The following is a 20,000-nucleotide window of genomic DNA, read 5'->3' on the forward strand; positions in this document are numbered from 1 at the left end:
TAGATATATGTATTATATTTAATGCCAAATTCATACATGTAATCAATAAGTTCGACCATAATAATAAGAGTCTATATGGTTCCAAATCAGATGAAATCAGTTTCACTACACTCATGCACTTCCTGCTGTGGGTTTCTGTGCATCCGCTTTCACTGGTGAAATAGAGCAAACACAGACACACCTGTGTAAGATGTGCTAAAGTGTAACCCCTGGTTTACTGCGCTGCTGTGTAAGGTGTGCTAGAGCTTAACCCCTGGTTTACTGCGCTGCCGTGTAAGATGTGCTAGAGTGTAACCCCTGGTTTACTGCGCTGCTGTGTAAGATGTGCTAGAGTTTAACCCCTGGTTTACTGCGCTGCTGTGTAAGGTGTGCTAGAGCTTAACCCCTGGTTTACTGCGCTGCCGTGTAAGATGTGCTAGAGTGTAACCCCTGGTTTACTGCGCTGCTGTGTAAGATGTGCTAGAGTTTAACCCCTGGTTTACTGCGCTGCTGTGTAAGGTGTGCTAGAGTTTAACCCCTGGTTTACTGCGCTGCCGTGTAAGATGTGCTAGAGTGTAACCCCTGGTTTACTGCGCTGCTGTGTAAGATGTGCTAGAGTTTAACCCCTGGTTTACTGCGCTGCTGTGTAAGGTGTGCTAGAGTTTAACCCCTGGTTTACTGCGCTGCTGTGTAAGATGTGCTACAGTGTAACCCCTGGTTTACTGCGCTGCCGTGTAAGGTGTGCTAGAGCTTAACCCCTGGTTTACTGCGCTGCCGTGTAAGGTGTGCTAGATCTTAACCCCTGGTTTACTGCGCTGCCGTGTAAGGTGTGCTAGAGTTTAACCCCTGGTTTACTGCGCTGCCGTGTAAGGTGTGCTAGATCTTAACCCCTGGTTTACTGCGCTGCCGTGTAAGGTGTGCTAGAGCTTAACCCCTGGTTTACTGCGCTGCCGTGTAAGGTGTGCTAGAGCTTAACCCCTGGTTTACTGCGCTGCCGTGTAAGGTGTGCTAGAGCTTAACCCCTGGTTTACTGCGCTGCCGTGTAAGGTGTGCTAGAGTTTAACCCCTGGTTTACTGCGCTGCCGTGTAAGATGTGCTAGAGTTTAACCCCTGGTTTACTGCGCTGCCGTCTAAGATGTGCTAAAATTTAACCCCTGGTTTACTGCGCTGCTGTCTAAGATGTGCTAGAGTTTAACCCCTGGTTTACTGCGCTGCTGTCTAAGGTGTGCTAGAGTGTAACCCCTGGTTTACTGCGCTGCTGTGTAAGATGTGCTAGAGTTTAACTCCTGGTTTACTGCGCTGCTGTGTAAGGTGTGCTAGAGTTTAACCCCTGGTTTACTGCGCTGCTGTGTAAGATGTGCTACAGTGTAACCCCTGGTTTACTGCGCTGCTGTGTAAGATGTGCTAAAGTGTAACCCCTGGTTTACTGCGCTGCTGTGTAAGGTGTGCTAGAGTGTAACCCCTGGTTTACTGCGCTGCTGTGTAAGATGTGCTAAAGTGTAACCCCTGGTTTACTGCGCTGCTGTGTAAGATGTGCTAGAGCTTAACCCCTGGTTTACTGCGCTGCCGTGTAAGGTGTGCTAGAGTTTAACCCCTGGTTTACTGCGCTGCTGTGTAAGATGTGCTAAAGTGTAACCCCTGGTTTACTGCGCTGCTGTGTAAGATGTGCTAAAGTGTAACCCCTGGTTTACTGCGCTGCTGTGTAAGGTGTGCTAGAGTGTAACCCCTGGTTTACTGCGCTGCTGTGTAAGATGTGCTAAAGTGTAACCCCTGGTTTACTGCGCTGCTGTGTAAGATGTGCTACAGTGTAAGATGTGCTAAAGTGTAACCCCTGGTTTACTGCGCTGCTGTGTAAGATGTGCTAGAGTTTAACCCCTGGTTTACTGCGCTGCTGTGTAAGGTGTGCTAGAGTTTAACCCCTGGTTTACTGCGCTGCTGTGTAAGGTGTGCTAAAGTGTAACCCCTGGTTTACTGCGCTGCCGTGTAAGATGTGCTAGAGTGTAACCCCTGGTTTACTGCGCTGCTGTGTAAGGTGTGCTAGAGTGTAACCCCTGGTTTACTGCGCTGCTGTGTAAGGTGTGCTAGAGTTTAACTCCTGGTTTACTGCGCTGCTGTGTAAGGTGTGCTAGAGTTTAACCCCTGGTTTACTGCGCTGCCGTGTAAGGTGTGCTAGAGCTTAACCCCTGGTTTACTGCGCTGCCGTGTAAGGTGTGCTAGATCTTAACCCCTGGTTTACTGCGCTGCCGTGTAAGGTGTGCTAGAGCTTAACCCCTGGTTTACTGCGCTGCCGTGTAAGGTGTGCTAGAGCTTAACCCCTGGTTTACTGCGCTGCCGTGTAAGGTGTGCTAGAGTTTAACCCCTGGTTTACTGCGCTGCCGTGTAAGATGTGCTAGAGTTTAACCCCTGGTTTACTGCGCTGCCGTCTACGATGTGCTAAAATTTAACCCCTGGTTTACTGCGCTGCTGTCTAAGATGTGCTAGAGTTTAACCCCTGGTTTACTGCGCTGCTGTCTAAAATGTGCTAGAGTGTAACCCCTGGTTTACTGCGCTGCTGTGTAAGATGTGCTAGAGTTTAACTCCTGGTTTACTGCGCTGCTGTGTAAGGTGTGCTAGAGTTTAACCCCTGGTTTACTGCGCTGCTGTGTAAGATGTGCTACAGTGTAACCCCTGGTTTACTGCGCTGCTGTGTAAGGTGTGCTAGAGCTTAACCCCTGGTTTACTGCGCTGCCGTGTAAGGTGTGCTAGAGTTTAACCCCTGGTTTACTGCGCTGCTGTGTAAGATGTGCTAAAGTGTAACCCCTGGTTTACTGCGCTGCTGTGTAAGGTGTGCTAGAGTGTAACCCCTGGTTTACTGCGCTGCTGTGTAAGGTGTGCTAGAGTTTAACCCCTGGTTTACTGCGCTGCTGTGTAAGGTGTGCTAGAGTTTAACCCCTGGTTTACTGCGCTGCTGTGTAAGGTGTGCTAGAGCTTAACCCCTGGTTTACTGCGCTGCCGTGTAAGGTGTGCTAGAGCTTAACCCCTGGTTTACTGCGCTGCCGTGTAAGGTGTGCTAGAGTTTAACCCCTGGTTTACTGCGCTGCCGTGTAAGGTGTGCTAGAGTTTAACCCCTGGTTTACTGCGCTGCCGTGTAAGATGTGCTAAAATTTAACCCCTGGTTTACTGCGCTGCTGTCTAAGATGTGCTAGAGTTTAACCCCTGGTTTACTGCGCTGCTGTCTAAGGTGTGCTAGAGTTTAACCCCTGGTTTACTGCGCTGCTGTCTAAGATGTGCTAGAGTTTAACCCCTGGTTTACTGCGCTGCTGTCTAAGGTGTGCTAGAGTTTAACCCCTGGTTTACTGCGCTGCTGTCTAAGATGTGCTAGAGTTTAACCCCTGGTTTACTGCGCTGCTGTCTAAGGTGTGCTAGAGTTTAACCCCTGGTTTACTGCGCTGCTGTGTAAGATGTGCTAGAGTTTAACTCCTGGTTTACTGCGCTGCTGTGTAAGGTGTGCTAGAGTTTAACCCCTGGTTTACTGCGCTGCTGTGTAAGATGTGCTAGAGTTTAACCCCTGGTTTACTGCGCTGCTGTGTAAGGTGTGCTAGAGTTTAACCCCTGGTTTACTGCGCTGCTGTGTAAGATGTGCTAGAGTTTAACCCCTGGTTTACTGCGCTGCTGTCTAAGGTGTGCTAGAGTTTAACCCCTGGTTTACTGCGCTGCTGTGTAAGATGTGCTAGAGTTTAACCCCTGGTTTACTGCGCTGCTGTCTAAGATGTGCTAGAGTTTAACCCCTGGTTTACTGCGCTGCTGTCTAAGGTGTGCTAGAGTTTAACCCCTGGTTTACTGCGCTGCTGTGTAAGATGTGCTAGAGTTTAACTCCTGGTTTACTGCGCTGCTGTGTAAGGTGTGCTAGAGTTTAACCCCTGGTTTACTGCGCTGCTGTGTAAGATGTGCTAGAGTTTAACCCCTGGTTTACTGCGCTGCTGTCTAAGGTGTGCTAGAGTTTAACCCCTGGTTTACTGCGCTGCTGTGTAAGATGTGCTAGAGTTTAACTCCTGGTTTACTGCGCTGCTGTGTAAGGTGTGCTAGAGTTTAACCCCTGGTTTACTGCGCTGCTGTGTAAGGTGTGCTAGAGTTTAACCCCTGGTTTACTGCGCTGCTGTGTAAGATGTGCTAGAGTTTAACCCCTGATATCGTGCAGATGTTCAGAGAGAACCGCACTCCTGCTTGAGTGATAATGTTTCACTGTGTCATATGATTGGATTTTTTGCCTTTGGGATTTCGTCACAGGACAGCGTTGCTTCACATCGAGCTCCCAGACTTAAAGGAATCAGCCGGTGAGGCCGATTCAACAACACACACACACACACTTACAGTACATTGTACGGGACTAATACGGACAATTTCTCAGCTTATATTACAATTTTTTTCTTGTTTTTCTTTATATGAGATGTGTATGTATATATTTCTTGGTACAGCTTGGTGTTTTTTTTTACTTATTGTAAATACACTTGAGGTTTAAACCGAGTTGATGTTATCCAAGCGTTATTTTTGATAAACATTCATACATAAGTTTAAAGAAGGGTCAAGACGTAAAGTTTTTGTGTATCATCACCTATAATCTAGGCTGAGCGTTACAAATGAATCCAATTATCTTGAATTTTGGGGCATTTTCTGTGTTTCAGTGGCACTTCTGCCTCCAGCCTGTTCATGTCTGACCCTGTTCATGTTCACAGTCCATTCAGTGAAGAACATCTGTGTTTATGGTGAACATCTGCAACACAGCACGAACAGCAGCGCAGCGGGACGCCTGGGTTTACACGCACATGAACTCTAATGACATCCCATTCCTGATCCGGAGGGTTTAATATGGAATTGCTCCTCCACCCTTTGCAGCAATAACAGCTTCAGCTCTTTTGGGAAGGATTTCCACAAGGTTTAGCTGTTCCAAAGCTGTTCTCTCAGGATGAGCTCAGGACTCTGTGCAGGAGTCCAGTTCCTCCACACCAGACTCCTCATCCATGTGTTTATGGTCCTGCTCTGTGCACTGGAGCGCAGTCATGCGGGAACAGGAGGATCCCCAAACTCGTTGGAGCATGAAAATGTCGAAAATGTCTTGGTATGCTGAAGCATTAAGAGTTCCTTTCACTGGAACTAAGAGGACAATCCCTGAAGAACAACCCCACACCATCACCCCCCCTCCTCCCCCTCCTCCCCCACACCATCACCCCCCCTCCTCCCCCTCCTCCCCCTCCTCCCCCACACCATCACCCCCCCTCCTCCCCCTCCTCCCCAACACCATCACCCCCCCTCCCCCAAACAACCCCACACCATCACCCCCTCCCCCTCCCCTAAACAATCCAACACCATCACCCCCCTCCCCCAAACAACCACACACCATCACCCCCTCCCCTAAACAACCCCACACCATCACCCCTCCCCCTCCCCTAAACAATCCCACACCATCACCCCCTCCCCTAAACAACCCCACACCATCACCCCCTCCCCTAAACAATCCCACACCATCACCCCCTCCCCTAAACAACCCCACACCATCACCCCTCCCCCTCCCCCTCCCCTAAACAATCCCACACCATCACCCCCTCCCCTAAACAACCCCACACCATCACCCCCTCCCCCTCCCCTAAACAATCCCACACCATCACCCCCTCCCCCTCCCCTAAACAATCCCACACCATCACCCCCTCCCCTAAACAACCCCACACCATCACCCCCTCCCCCTCCCCCAAACAACCCCACACCATCACCCCCTCCCCCAAACAACCCCACACCATCACCCCCTCCCCCTCCCCCAGACAACCCCACACCATCACCCCCCCTCCCGCAAACAACCCCACACCATCACCCCCTCCCCTAAACAACCCCACACCATCACCCCCTCCCCCTCCCCCAGACAACCCCACACCATCACCCCCCCTCCCGCAAACAACCCCACACCATCACCCCCTCCCCTAAACAACCCCACACCATCACCCCTCCCCCTCCCCTAAACAATCCCACACCATCACCCCCCTCCCCTAAACAATCCCACACCATCACCCCCTCCCCTAAACAACCCCACACCATCACCCCCTCCCCCTCCCCTAAACAACCCCACACCATCACCCCCTCCCCCTCCCCTAAACAACCCCACACCATCACCCCCCTCCCCCAAACAACCCCACACCATCACCCCCCTCCCCCAAACAACCCCACACCATCACCCCCTCCCCCAAACAACCCCACACCATCACCCCCTCCCCCTCCCCCAAACAACCCCACACCATCACCCCCCCTCCCGCAAACAACCCCACACCATCACCCCCTCCCCTAAACAACCCCACACCATCACCCCTCCCCCTCCCCTAAACAACCCCACACCATCACCCCCTCCCCCAAACAACCCCACACCATCACCCCCTCCCCCTCCCCCAAACAACCCCACACCATCAAACAACCCCCCCCTTCACCCGTCACCTGGCTCTGCGCGTCTGCGATGTCTCGAGCCGTCTGCGTCTGCAGTGTCTGCGTCAGGCGAGTGAAGAGCGGGCTCGATAAACTCTCTCGGCCGTCCTCTCGGTACTTCACCTGAACACAAACAGCCAGCTCTTCTAGTGTTGTACAGCGAGCTTCACACGAGTGTTTGCAGCGTAGTGTTTGTCACACTACCTCACTGATGATGTCAGTGGCGTGTTTAGCGTGTTGCGTGTCCAGCGTCTCCGGCAGGGTGGCGTACAGCGAGCCGTTCACCTGCTGCTTATATTTCACCTGAAGGAAACACACACAGAAACTCGATCAGACTCGCACACTGCTTCATCAATCGAAGCCGTACTGAGATTTTGAGATGATATTTCAATAATTTAACATGATGTTAACTTTCACATGTTCTCTGATAGCAGTTAATGGTCACATGACATGCAGCTAAACAAATAAAATATTTCATGTTTCTTAAAGGTCCCATTCTTCGTGATCCCATGTTTCAAACTTTATTTAGTGTGTAATGTTGTTGTTAGAGCATAAATAATATCTGTAAAATTATAAAGCTCAAAGTTCAATGCCAAGCGAGATATTTTATTTAACAGAAGTCGCCTACATCGAACGGCCCGTTTGGACTACATCCCTCTACTTCCTTCTTTAATGACGTCACTAGAACCGTTTCTTGACTAACCTCCGCCCACAGGAATGCTCCCTCAACTCTACCGAAATTCATTTATGTACTTGCGCACTTCTTATAACTTACTGTGTTTACTCAGCTCTTACGGTGATTTTCTGAAGTAAAACTGACGCTTCATCTTTTGTGTGATGTACAATAAACTTTATTAAACTCATCAGTATATGTTTGATCATCATTCAGACAGCAGACTTGTAGGCTATTAATAAATAATGGATACATACAAGCAGATGACAAATACGTTATAATAACCGTAATTAAACTACTAAACTATACCTGTTTCATCTCTATACAGCACTCTGACTCTGTAGGCATTATTGTCCGACTCGAAATGAACACCGTTACTGAGAGTTTCTGATATTATCATCATTCCGTGAGATGAAATTGTCCTGACAGACTGAGCGAGCTCGTGAAGCTCCGCCCCCTGGGTCGTCCAGCAGCAGCTTATTTGCATTTAAAGGGCACACACTAAAACAGCGCGTTTTTCTGAGCCCCAAAAAATGACAATTTAAACATGCTGTAAAAAATGATCTGTTGGGTATTTTGAGCTGAAACTTCACATACACACTCTGGGGACATCAGAGACTTATTTTACATCTTGTGAAAAGGAGCATAATACGGGACCTTTAAAAAAGGGTTTTATTTTGATGTTTATGATTCAATTGATTATTAAGACATATTTATTTTGATTAAAATTATGTATTTATATAAATTTTACATTTTTGATTTAATTAATTATTTATATGTAATTTATTTTTATTTATTTTATTTTTAATTTTCTTCATTTCACATGTTTAGGATTTCCTTAATTATTAAGTGATTGATTTTTTTTAATAATGATTAGTTTTGTATCGAGCTTGAGAAAGGCAGATGTGAATGGCTGATTCTGATTGGCTGAGATGGTTTTCCTCGCCTCGCTCTGCAGATCCGACACGGATCTGACGAACTGCGTCTCCGGAGTCTCGGACAGCTGAGAGTAAACGCTGGACGAAAGGCTCCTCCTGCCCTCCTCACGGTACTGGTTCTGAAACACACGAGCACATGGAGTGTGTGTGAGATCTGAGTGTGTGTGTGAGATCTGAGTGTGTGTGTGAGATCTGAGTGTGTGTGTGTGTGTGAGATCTGAGTGTGTGTGAGATCTGAGTGTGTGTGTGAGATCTGAGTGTGTGTGAGATCTGAGTGTGTGTGAGATCTGATCTGAGTGTGTGAGATCTGAGATGGAGCTTCACCTCACTGAGTGTGTGTGAGATCTGCTGGACACACTTCATCTCTGCTGAGTCTGGAACTGCAGTGAACGAGGAGCCTGAGAAATCACCCTTCCCGATGCCTTTATACGCCACCTGATGAAGAAGTGGAGAAGAAGGTCACGCTACAGTCACACGCGTGTGAGGAAGAGCAGAACACGTTAACTAGTGCTCAGATCTGATGATGATGAAGATGATGAAGAACGTCACCTGACTCTGGATCTGAGCGGCGTCTCGAGCATGTCGAGTTTCTGGAGTTTCTGCGAGCTGATGGTACAGAGATCTGCTCATCTCTTGCTGAGCGTCAGCCTTATACTTCACCTGCACACACACACACACACACACACACATATGCAAATGTACACACACACACACACACACAGCGGATCGGTCATGCTTGTCATGATGTTGACTGGAGGAACTCTGGCCTGAACACTGAAGTGATTGTAAGACTGTATTGTTGGAGTGTGTGTGTCGTACGTTACTCTGTAACTCTGCGGTGTGTTTGCTGAACTGCGTCTCCAGCGTCTCCGGCATCAGGGAGTACAGGTTACTGGAGTTCTCCTTCAGGTCAGCTTTATACTTCAGCTGAAACACACACACACACGAAGAGTGAAAGAGGCTCCAGACAGAACATTCTGAGTGTCTGTTTCTGTGTAAAGACTGAATCTACGGAGGTCACAGAGGTCACGGAGGTCAGAGGTCATAGAGGTTCACGGAGGTCAGAGGTCACATAGGTCAGAGAGATTCACATAGGTCAAATAGTGTTACAGAGGTCACATAGGTCAGAGGTTCACAGAGGGTCACGGAGGTCAGAGGTCATAGAGGGTCACGGAGGTCAGAGGTCACATAAGTCAGAGAGATTCACATAGGTCAAATAGTGTTACAGAGGTCACAGATGTCAGAGGTCAAAGAGGGTCATGGAGGTCAGAGGTCACATAGGTCATATAGTGTTACAGAGGTCACATAGGTCAGAGGTTCACAGAGGGTCACGGAGGTCACATAGATCAGAGGTCACAGAGATCATAGATGTCAGAGGTCATAGAGGTTCACATAGGTCACATAGGTCAGAGGTTCACAGAGGTCAGAGGTCACGGAGGTTCACCTCACTCTGCAGCTCCATCTGCTGCTTCACAAACTCATTCTGCGGCGTCTCTGGCATCAGGGAGAACAGATTACTGCCCGTCACTGACGCCCGGCCCTGCTGGTACTGCAGCTGATCACACAACAAACACAGTCACATGATCACAAGAAGAGTCACATGATCACATGAAGTGTCACATGATCACATGAAGTGTCACATGATCACATAATGTAGTTGTGAAGAGCAGGACTATATGGCTGCATTTACACTTGCACAAAAACATGATTTGACACAGATTGATTATGGTAGCACACGTGTAAGCAGAAATCAGATCAGATCTGTGCTTTAAGCCTTGGATTATATTATACACAGCCTCTGATTGGGTCACAGTCACACGCGTGTGAGGAAGAGCAGAACACGTTAACTAGTGCTCAGATCTGGTGATGATGAAGATGATGAAGAACGTCACCTGGCTCTGGATCTGAGCGGCGTCTCGAGCGTGTCGAGTTTCTGGAGTTTCTGCGAGCTGATGGTACAGAGATCTGCTCATCTGCTGCTGAGCGTCAGCCTTATACTTCACCTGCACACACACACGCGCGCACGCGCACACACACACGTCAGCCTTATACTTCACCTGCACACACACACACAAGATGTTGGTGATGATGGTATACCTGACTCTGCAGCTCAGAGATGCTCCTGCTGAATTGAGTCTCTGCAGTTTCAGGAAGCTGAGAGTAAACGCAGCAGCTGATGCTCTTCCGGCTCTGCTCGCGGTACTTATTCTGCACACACACATACACACACACACACACACACACACACACAGGGCTGTCACACACTTCATGGATCAGTGTAACCTGCTCTGATCCTTCATCTTGTCTGCTTCACCTCGCTGATGGTCTCTGTGATCTCTCTGGCGAACTGAATCTCCGGCGTCTCGGGCAGCGTAGAGAAGAGAGAGCCTGACGCCTGTCTGTCCTTATACACCACCTGATACACACACACACACACACACACACACACAACACTGAGAACAGAGAGTCTGACGCCTGTCTATCCTTATACACCACCTGATACACACACACACACACACACACACAACACTGAGAACAGAGAGCCTGACGCCTGTCTATCCTTATACACCACCTGATACAACACACACACACAACACTCTTGTGTGCTTGTTTGTGTGTACGTGTGTGTGTGTGTGTGTGTGTGTGTGTGCATGCATGCGTGTGTACGTGTTTGTGTACATGCATGTGTGTTCAAGCGTGTGTGTGTGTGTGTGTACATGTGTGTGTGTACATATGTGTGTGTACACATGCGTGTGTGTGTGTATGCGTGTACATGCGCGTGTGTACGTGTGTGTGTGTATGTGTGTGTGAGCATGCGTGTGTGTGTGTTGTCACACAGGGCGTGTGTGATGCGTCAGTGCAGTAGTACTGGGATAGTAGTGCCTGTAGTTTAGTAGATATTGCATGCTACTTCTGCTTACAGCTACCTTGAGCAAGGGCGAAAAGAGGAGCCGAGTGCGTAAGCCTCCTCCTGTCGGTACACAGCCTCTCCACCGTCAAGACTCCTACAGTGCCTCCTTGCGGCCACACACGGTAACTGGGCCCTAGCGGACCCAGACTGAACTGTAGGGGATCTCGGAGCAGCAGTGGGCCCCAGAGGCGCGGTGTGCAGGCCCACCAAGCAGTGGACATGCCCTGGCACCCGCCAACCACAGCCCCAGCTATGGGTAAATAGTCCCACTGCCTTGTGGGGTAGCCATAGATAGAGGATAGAGGCAAAGGCTAAGGGAGCACACCCTGAAAAAAAAGACAAAGACCTCAACGTCGGAACAGGCGGAGGATGATGGCTGACTTAAGTGGAGCATCACAACGGCTGGGAAGGCGGATGAAGGCTGCAGCAGTGATGGGTCCCCAGTCGTCTTGGACTCCATGCCACAGGATCCTGACCCAGACCTGCCAAGGACCGTGTGCTGGTTGTCTGTGCACCAGCCTCCACACATTAAACAACGCCACGCACAGGCATCCTCCACAAAGGGAATCCACCCTACCACCCCGGATAAAGTCCTATGGCGACCAGCAAGTGGCGACGGGGGCAGGTTTGTGTAGTCTGGAAGCCCCTAGTCATGAGCTGGCACATCAGGCGATGGGTGTCAGAATCAGTCGCTGGGCTCTTGGAACGAGGCAGAAGAGCTCTTCGGCAGCTACACCCATGACTTGGCAGTCCTATTCAGGATCCACTCTGCTTACCCTACATGGGGAAGGGGCTAGAAAAGGTGCCCTAAAAATAGCCTGCCTCATACCTCCCGACTGGATTACCGCATCAAGAGGGAACACCCCATTTGCGGTCAGAAACAAAAGAAATTTAATTTTGGAGCCTGGAATGTGCGCACTCTGATGGACAGCACCTCCAGTGACAGACCTGAGAACTGCAGAGATGCCGGATTGACTGAAACCCAACGGGCAGGTGAAGGGCAGCTGAAGGAGGAGAAAGGTGGCTACACTTTCTTCTGGAAGGGAAAGCCAGCCGATGAGGCTAGAAACCATGGAGTTGGACTTGCCATCAAAAACCAGCTTGTCAACCACCTCTCCGAACTTCCTGTGGGGATCAGTGAGCGCCTCATGACAATCCGTCTGGTGTTGGCCAACAACCAGACAGCGACAGTAGTGAGCGCCTATGCCCCTACCCTAGACTCTGACGTGGAAGAAAAAGAAGCCTTCTACGCCTGCCTGGAAGAAACCCTGTCAAAAATCCCCAGGGAGGACAAGATCATCCTCCTAGGAGACTTCAATGCTAGGGTAGGCCGGGACCAACACCTGGCAAGGAGGGCATCGGTAACATCAACTCAAACGGAGTGCTGCTTCTGAGTAAGTGCGTTCAGCACAACCTCGTCATCACCAACACTTTCTATCGACAGAAAACAAATTCAAGGCATCTTGGAGACACCCTCGCTCCAAGCAATGGCACCTCATTGATTATGTCATTGTAAGGGCCAGGGGCCGCTGTGATGTGAACATCACAAGGGCCATGATAGACTCTGACAACTGCTGGACAGACCACCACCTCATCCGATCCACAATGTCCATCAAACTTAAAAAAAGGAGGAGGATTCAGAAGAAGCAGACCCGGCAAAGACTGAACCTTGACAGCCTGAATGAAACTGCCATCCAGCAGCCATCCAAAGTCTTCAGCAAGAATATCCTGATAACATCGAAGAGCACTGGGGTCTTCTCAAATCCACCATTCATGACTAATGCAAATCCACCCTTGGGTATCAGTCCAGGAAACATCAGGACTGGTTTGATGAAAATGACACAGAGATAGAACAACTTATCTCCAGAAAACGAAAAGCCTTCCGAGTGTGGCAAAATGACATAACATGTGAGGCCAAAAGGGCAGCACACTCCAGAGCCAAGGCTGACGTTCAGAGATTGATGAGGGAGCTCAAGAACAACTGGTGGAGAGAAAAGTCTCTAGAACTCCAGAGGCTGGCAGATTCAGGTAACACCAGAGGCTTTTTTAGTGCCATTAAGGCTGTCTATGGCCCTAGCCACCGCGGCTTAAATCCCCTGCGCCCAAAAGATGGACAGACTCTTTTAAAAGACAATGACTCCATCAACGCACGTTGGAAGGAGCACTTTCAAGAACTTCTCAACTGTGACAGCTCAGCCGAACCAGACATCGCCGACCATATCCCGCAGAGTCCCATCAGAGAAGACATGGGGGAACCTCCTACCCTAACTGAGGTTCACAATGCCATCAGGAATCTCAGGAACAACAAGGCCACTGGTCCTGATGGGATCCCCGCGGAGATCTTAAAGGAAGGAGGACCAAGGCTCTGGCACCACATCCACCATCTACTCGTCAAGGTCTGGGAAAGGGAAGAGCTCCCCTCAGAGCTCCGGGATGCCCAAATTGTTACCATATTCAAGAAAGGGGACAAGGCTGAATGTGGAAACTACAGGGGCATCTCGCTCTTGTCAACAACAGGCAAAGTCCTTGCTCGTGTCCTCGCCTACCGACTGCTACCACTATCTGAGGAGATAATCCCTGAATCACAGTGCGGTTTCCGTCCATCTAGGGGAACAACTGATATGATCTTTTCTGCTCGCCAACTACAAGAATAGTGTCGGGAACAAGGACTCTGTACATGGCCTTTATAGACTTGACAAAGGCCTTTGACTCCGTGGATAGGCAGGCACTGTGGAGCATACTATCAAAGTATGGATGTCATGCCAAATACATCCGTGTACTAAGGGCTACTGCATGATGGCATGTCAGCCACAGTGCTCAACAGTGGCTCTGAATCTGAGCCATTTACTGTAGAAACTGGGGTCAAACAGGGATGTATCATTGCACCCACCCTATTTGCCATCTTCATTGCAGCCATACTCCACCTTAATGGCCAAGAGTTGCCACAGGGGATCCCAATCCTTTACAGGACTGACGGCAGGCTCTTCAACCTTAAAAGGTTCAAAGCCAAGAGAAAAGTCAGAAATACCACCATCATGGAGCTGCAATACGCCGATGATAACGTCATTGCAGCTCACTCCCATGAAGACCTCCAGGGCATCCTAAGGCATACAGAGCCCTGGGTTTGGCCTTGAACATCAAGAAAACTCAGGTTCTGTATCAACCACCACCCAACCAGCCATCACTCCAGCCCATCATCAAAGTGGATAATACCACTCTGGAAAGCGTGGACCACTTCCCCTACCTTGGCAGCATTCTCTCTTCCAAAGCTGATATAGACTCTGAAGTTAACCATCGCCTGAGCTGTGCCAGCGGAGCCTATGCCAAACTCAGGACAAGAGTCTTTGATGACTGAGACCTGAGGGCTCAAACCAAGGTCCTGGTTTACAGAGCTGTGTTTCTCCCAACTCTGCTGTATGGAGCGGAATCCTGGACCACCTACAGCAGACACCTGAGAGCACTGGAACGATTCCATCAAAGAGCCTTAAGAAAAATCTTGAGGATCAACTGGGAAGACAGATGTACAAACTCTAGCATTCTGGAGGAAACGAATATGCCCAGCATCACTACCACCATAATGCAGCACCAACTCCAATGGACAGGACATGTCATCCGCATGCCCAACAACCGTCTCCCAAAGCAGATCCTGTACTCCCAGCTAAAAGAAGGACAGCGAGCCCCTGGTGGGCCAAAGAAACGCTTTAAGGACAATATCAAAACCAGCCTGAAAAAGTTTAACATCACGTCCGGCGACTGGGAGAATCTCGCGTTTAACACGGACTACTGGAGAAAAGCAGTGCAGGAAGGTGCAGCACACCACGAAACAGAACTCCGCCGTGCCGCAGATGCAAAGCGGCAACACCGCAAGGACAAACGGAGAAAGGCTTCACCAGGACACACCACCTCAACCTTCCAATGCCCACATCGCAGCAGAATCTGTGGATCACAGATCGGCCTTTACAGCCACCTGAGGATCCACAAATAAGGCGACCCGACGGAGAGGACAGTCATACTCGTCTTGAGTGACCGCCGAAGAAGAAGAAAGAAGAAGAAGAAAGTGTGAGCATGCGTGTGTGTACGTACGTGTGTGTGTGTGTGCTGAGTGTGTGTGTGTGTGTACATGAGTGTGTGTTGAGTGTGTGCGTGTGTGTGTGTGTGTGTGTACCTGGCTTTGTAGCTGGTACGCCTCTTTAGCATGTTTTGTGTCCAGTGTTTCCTCCAGGTGTGTGTAGAGACTTGTGGAAGCGTCTTTTCTACCAGCTCCTTTGTATTTATTCTGCCAGACACACAGAGAGGAGTGTGAGAGCGCAGTGAGTCACATGACAGCGGACAGATGAACACGCATGATGAGTGTGTGTTACGTGGCTCTGCAGGTCCGTCATGTGTTTGGCGTGTTGCGTGTCCATCGTGTCGGGCAGCTGAGAGAACACACTACAGGACAGCTTCTTCCTCCCATCCGCTCGGTACCTGACCTGTCAATCATCATCATCATCATCATCATCATGTGGGTGTGTGTGTGTGTGTGTGTGAGTGTGTGTGTGTGTGTGTGTGTGTGTCGGGCAGCTGAGAGAACACACTACAGGACAGCTTCTTCCTCCCATCCGCTCGGTACCTGACCTGTCAATCATCATCATCATCATCATCATGTGGGTGTGTGTGTGTGTGTGTGTGAGTGTGTGTGTGTGTGTGTGTGTGTGTCGGGCAGCTGAGAGAACACACTACAGGACAGCTTCTTCCTCCCATCCGCTCGGTACCTGACCTGTCAATCATCATCATCATCATCAGTGTGTGTGTGTGTGTGTGTGTGTGTACCTCACTCTGCAGCTCCGTCATCTCTCTAGCGAACTGTGTGTCACGTGTGTCGGGCATCAGAGAATACAGATTCACACACAGATCCCTGAGTCCTTCCTCCCGATACTGTATGTGAACAGCAGAGGAACATCACACACACACACACACACACACACACACACACACAAACTAAAGTCATTAAACAAGACTTAATATCTTCAGTATTTTGCTTCTTCTCCAGTAAATGTATCTTGATTTAAGAATGTTCAGATGTAACGAGACAGAGACACTGAGGAAGAGCATCACTGACTCTGATTTCAGACCTCGATGAGTTTAAAGGCCACAGAAACGCTGGTGACGATGGTCATGTGATCATGCGTCTCACCTCACTGTACAGGTGTGTGGCGTCTTTAGCGTGTTGAATCTCTAGTGTTTCAGGAACACACGAGCCGTTCACCAGCTTCTGTTAAAGCACAAACACACTTCATCTCAAACTCACGCACTTCTACACATTAGATCTGATCAGTGTTTTATCATGTGCTGCCACAGAGAATGATGGGAAATCTCATTGTGTCGCCTCACAAACACATTAAACTCAAGATTCAACACATTTTCCAGATGAAGTGCCGTGAACATTCACAAACACAGCTCATGATCATCGGCAGTGAAAGCGTCTGCAGTGACTCTGATATGAACCGACGTCACGTGTGAACGTGAGCTGGTCATGTGACCCGCTTCATCACGGCACATCTGCTAACTGTGTGAAAGATTCATTCATAAAACATAACAAAACAGATCATCAGCAGCTCTGTCTGAGCGCCTGTCGCCTCCAGCTGCATATAAAACACTCAAATTCATAATAATAAATGTTTATTTAATACATAAAACATTAAACAGATCATCAGTACCTTCATCTGAGCATCTGTGACATCTGTCGGACTCTCTGTCGCCTCCAGCTGCAAACAAAACCATACAAATTAATCATAATGAAAATTAATAAAATAAAAAATTAATAATAACTAATGATTATTTAATACATGAAACAGATCATCAGTACCTTCATCTGAGCGTCTGTGGCGTCTGTCTGACTCTCTGTCGCCTTCATATCATTCATATAAAACCATTCAAATTAATTATAATAATAATTAAAGTGTATTCAATACATAAAACATAATAAAACAGACCATTAGTGTCTCTGTCTGAGTGTCTGTGACGTCTATAATAAAAACATATAGTGTTAATTTAATACATAAAACATAATAAAGTAGACGATCAGTACCTTCACCTGAGTGTCTGTGGCGTCTGACTGACTCTCTGTCGCCTCCAGCTACACATGAAACCAAATTAATTAGAATGATAATTAATAAATAATTAATCAAATAAAAACATTTAATGTTAATTTAATACATAAAACATAAAGTGTACGATCAGTACCTTCATCTGAGCGTCTGTGACGTCTGTCGCCTCCAGCTGGATATAAACCATTAAAATTATAATAAAATAAAAAATAAGAATAAATAATGTCTATTTAATACATAAAACAGACCATTAGTGTCTCCGTCTGAGTGTCTGTGACGTCTGTCGCCTCCAGCTGGATATAAAAACTTTCAAATTAGTAATAATAAAAATGAATAAACTAAAAAATAATATTAAATAGTGTCTATTTAATACATAAAACAGACCATTAATATCTCCTTCTGAGTGTCCGTGACCACGTCTGTCGCCTCCAGCTGGATGTAAAACGTTCAAATTAATAATAATAAAAATTAATAAATGAAAAAATAATATTAAATAATGTCTATTTAATACATAAAACAGACCATTAGTGTCTCCGTCTGAGCGACTGTGACGCCTGTCTGACTCTCTGTCGCCTCCAGCTGCAGACAATATAAAAATAATAATATAATAATAATTAATAAAAAATACATATAATGTTTATTTAATACATAACACATAATAAAACAGACCATTAGTGTCTCTGTCTGAGTGTCTGTGGCGTCTGACTGACTCTCTGTCGCCTCCAGCTGCAAATGAAACCAAATTAATTATAATTATAATTAATAAATAAAAACATTTAATGTTCATTTAATACATAAAACAGACCATTAATATCTCCTTTTGAGTGTCTGTGACGCCTGTCGCCTCCAGCTGGATATAAAAACTTTCAAATTAGTAATAATAAAAATTAATAAACTAAAAAATAATATTAAATAGTGTCTATTTAATACATAAAACAGACCATTAATATCTCCTTCTGAGTGTCCGTGACGTCTGTCGCCTCCAGCTGGATGTAAAACGTTCAAATTAATAATAATAAAAATTAATAAACTAAAAAATAATATTAAATAATGTCTATTTAATACATAAAACAGACAATTAGTGTCTCCGTCTGAGCGACTGTGACGCCTGTCTGACTCTCTGTCGCCTCCAGCTGCAGACAATATAAAAATAATAATATAATAATAATTAATAAAAAATACATATAATGTTTATTTAATACATAACACATAATAAAACAGACCATTAGTGTCTCTGTCTGAGTGTCTGTGGCGTCTGACTGACTCTCTGTCGCCTCCAGCTGCAAATGAAACCAAATTAATTATAATTAATAAATAAAAACATTTAATGTTCATTTAATACATATCACATAATAAAGTGTACGATCAGTACCTTCATCTGAGCGTCTGTGACGCCTGTCGCCTCCAGCTGGATATAAACCATTCAAATTATAATAAAATAAAAAATAAGAATAAATAATGTCTATTTAATACATAAAACAGACCATTAGTGTCTCCGTCTGAGTGTCTGTGACGCCTGTCGCCTCCAGCTGGATGTAAAACCATTAAAAAAAAATAATAATAATAATAAATAATGTTAATACATGAAACATAATAAACCAGCACCTTCATCTGAGAGTCTGTAGCGTCTGTCTGACTCTCTGTCGCCTTCATATAATTCATATAAAATCATTCAAATTAATTATAATAATAAATAAAGTATATTCAATACATAAAACATAATAAAGTAGACGATCAGTACCTTCATCTGAGTGTCTGTGACGTCTGTCGCCTCCAGCTGGATATAAAAACTTTAAAATTAGTAATAATAAAAATTTATAAACTAAAAAATAATATTAAATAGTGTCTATTTAATACATAAAACAGACCATTAATATCTCCGTCTGAGCGACTGTGACGTCTGTCTGACTCTCTGTCGCCTCCAGCTGCAGACAATACAAAAATAATAATATAATAATATAATAATAATTAATAAAAAAACAACATAATGTTTATTTAATACATAACACATAATAAAACAGATCATTAGTGTCTCCGTCTGAGCGACTGTGACGCCTGTCGCCTCCAGCTGCTGATATAAAACCAAATTAATTATATTTGATAATTAATAAAATAAAAAATAATAATAAATAATGTTTATTTAAAACATCAGTACCTTCATAATAATAATCACTATTAACTGTTGAGTTGCCGAGCATTAATACAGAATATGAGTGTGATTCTGATCCACAGGAGAGTTAGAGTTTAAACACACACATTCACATGCTGATTCTGAAATATTGATGTGATATTTCTGAGGGAACTCTGTGTCAGAGACATGAAGTGTGTGTCTGTAGATCTGAGATTAGCGTGACAGAGACATGACGCGTTTAGCACTGAAACACCGAACAACAGAAACCAGTGGAGAACCACAGATCCATTACTGAAGCGGATCGACTCACCGCGTCTGTGGCGCTTTCTTCACTCTGCTCCTGCAGTTCAACACACACACACACACACACACACACACACACACACACACACAAGTCTCTTATGACAGGTTCTTTAAGAATCAGTTTCTGCGATCAGCTCAAGAGATCCGACTGACTTTCACTCCAGATCAATGAGTTTCTGCTGACGGGCTTCAGTCACACTCACCTCACGGGCCGCTGGGATCCGATCAGAACCGGCTCCGGGAGAACCCTGTGGAACACACACACACACACACACACAGTGTGAGAGCTGCGGTGTGAAGGTCAGGGTCACACAGATCCTGCAGTCAGCGGCTCACACCTCACACACACCTTCAGCTCCGTCTCACACACACCTTCAGCTCCATCTCTCACCTCACACACACCTTCAGCTCACACACCGTCTCTCACCTCACACACACCTTCAGCTCCGTCTGTCTGTCCACCGTCTTCTTCAGCGCCACTCATGACTGAAACACAGACTCACACACACACGGCCGAGCGGAGCGACTGAAACAC

The 20,000-nt window shown here is 46.8% G+C and overlaps 1 protein-coding gene across 4 annotated transcripts in view; it reads right to left on the reverse strand.

Annotated features, from left to right (window-relative positions):
• Positions 1-20,000, reverse strand: part of LOC311075876 (uncharacterized protein) — a 61,190-nt gene that overhangs the window by 41,104 nt on the left and 86 nt on the right. For all 4 annotated transcript variants that reach the window (XR_014604585.1, XM_084103548.1, XM_084103549.1 and 1 more), the window contains exons 1-33: positions 19,893-20,000; positions 19,669-19,713; positions 19,473-19,502; positions 18,900-18,956; positions 18,773-18,808; positions 18,516-18,560; positions 18,404-18,439; positions 18,255-18,311; positions 18,108-18,164; positions 17,973-18,017; positions 17,837-17,881; positions 17,701-17,757; positions 17,554-17,610; positions 17,416-17,463; positions 17,280-17,324; positions 17,168-17,203; positions 17,013-17,060; positions 16,791-16,832; positions 16,642-16,689; positions 16,119-16,196; positions 15,755-15,859; positions 15,304-15,414; positions 15,108-15,218; positions 10,346-10,447; positions 10,129-10,239; positions 9,924-10,034; positions 9,476-9,586; positions 8,851-8,958; positions 8,581-8,691; positions 8,356-8,466; positions 8,040-8,150; positions 6,625-6,723; positions 6,433-6,543 (exon numbers count right to left, since the gene is read on the reverse strand). The exon at positions 19,893-20,000 is cut by the window's right edge and continues 86 nt beyond it. Coding sequence is in view for 3 of the 4 variants with exons in the window: in XM_084103548.1 (XP_083959674.1) it covers positions 6,433-6,543; positions 6,625-6,723; positions 8,040-8,150; positions 8,356-8,466; positions 8,581-8,691; positions 8,851-8,958; positions 9,476-9,586; positions 9,924-10,034; positions 10,129-10,239; positions 10,346-10,447; positions 15,108-15,218; positions 15,304-15,414; positions 15,755-15,859; positions 16,119-16,196; positions 16,642-16,689; positions 16,791-16,832; positions 17,013-17,060; positions 17,168-17,203; positions 17,280-17,324; positions 17,416-17,463; positions 17,554-17,610; positions 17,701-17,757; positions 17,837-17,881; positions 17,973-18,017; positions 18,108-18,164; positions 18,255-18,311; positions 18,404-18,439; positions 18,516-18,560; positions 18,773-18,808; positions 18,900-18,956; positions 19,473-19,502; positions 19,669-19,713; positions 19,893-19,949 (2,382 nt within the window). In the remaining variant the exon portion in view is untranslated. The remainder of the gene's footprint in view (positions 1-6,432; positions 6,544-6,624; positions 6,724-8,039; positions 8,151-8,355; positions 8,467-8,580; positions 8,692-8,850; positions 8,959-9,475; positions 9,587-9,923; positions 10,035-10,128; positions 10,240-10,345; positions 10,448-15,107; positions 15,219-15,303; positions 15,415-15,754; positions 15,860-16,118; positions 16,197-16,641; positions 16,690-16,790; positions 16,833-17,012; positions 17,061-17,167; positions 17,204-17,279; positions 17,325-17,415; positions 17,464-17,553; positions 17,611-17,700; positions 17,758-17,836; positions 17,882-17,972; positions 18,018-18,107; positions 18,165-18,254; positions 18,312-18,403; positions 18,440-18,515; positions 18,561-18,772; positions 18,809-18,899; positions 18,957-19,472; positions 19,503-19,668; positions 19,714-19,892) is intronic.

The sequence above is a fragment of the Abramis brama genome, assembly GCF_963993115.1.
Source record: "Abramis brama genome assembly, chromosome: 24".
NCBI classification, from domain to species: Eukaryota; Metazoa; Chordata; class Actinopteri; order Cypriniformes; family Leuciscidae; genus Abramis; species Abramis brama.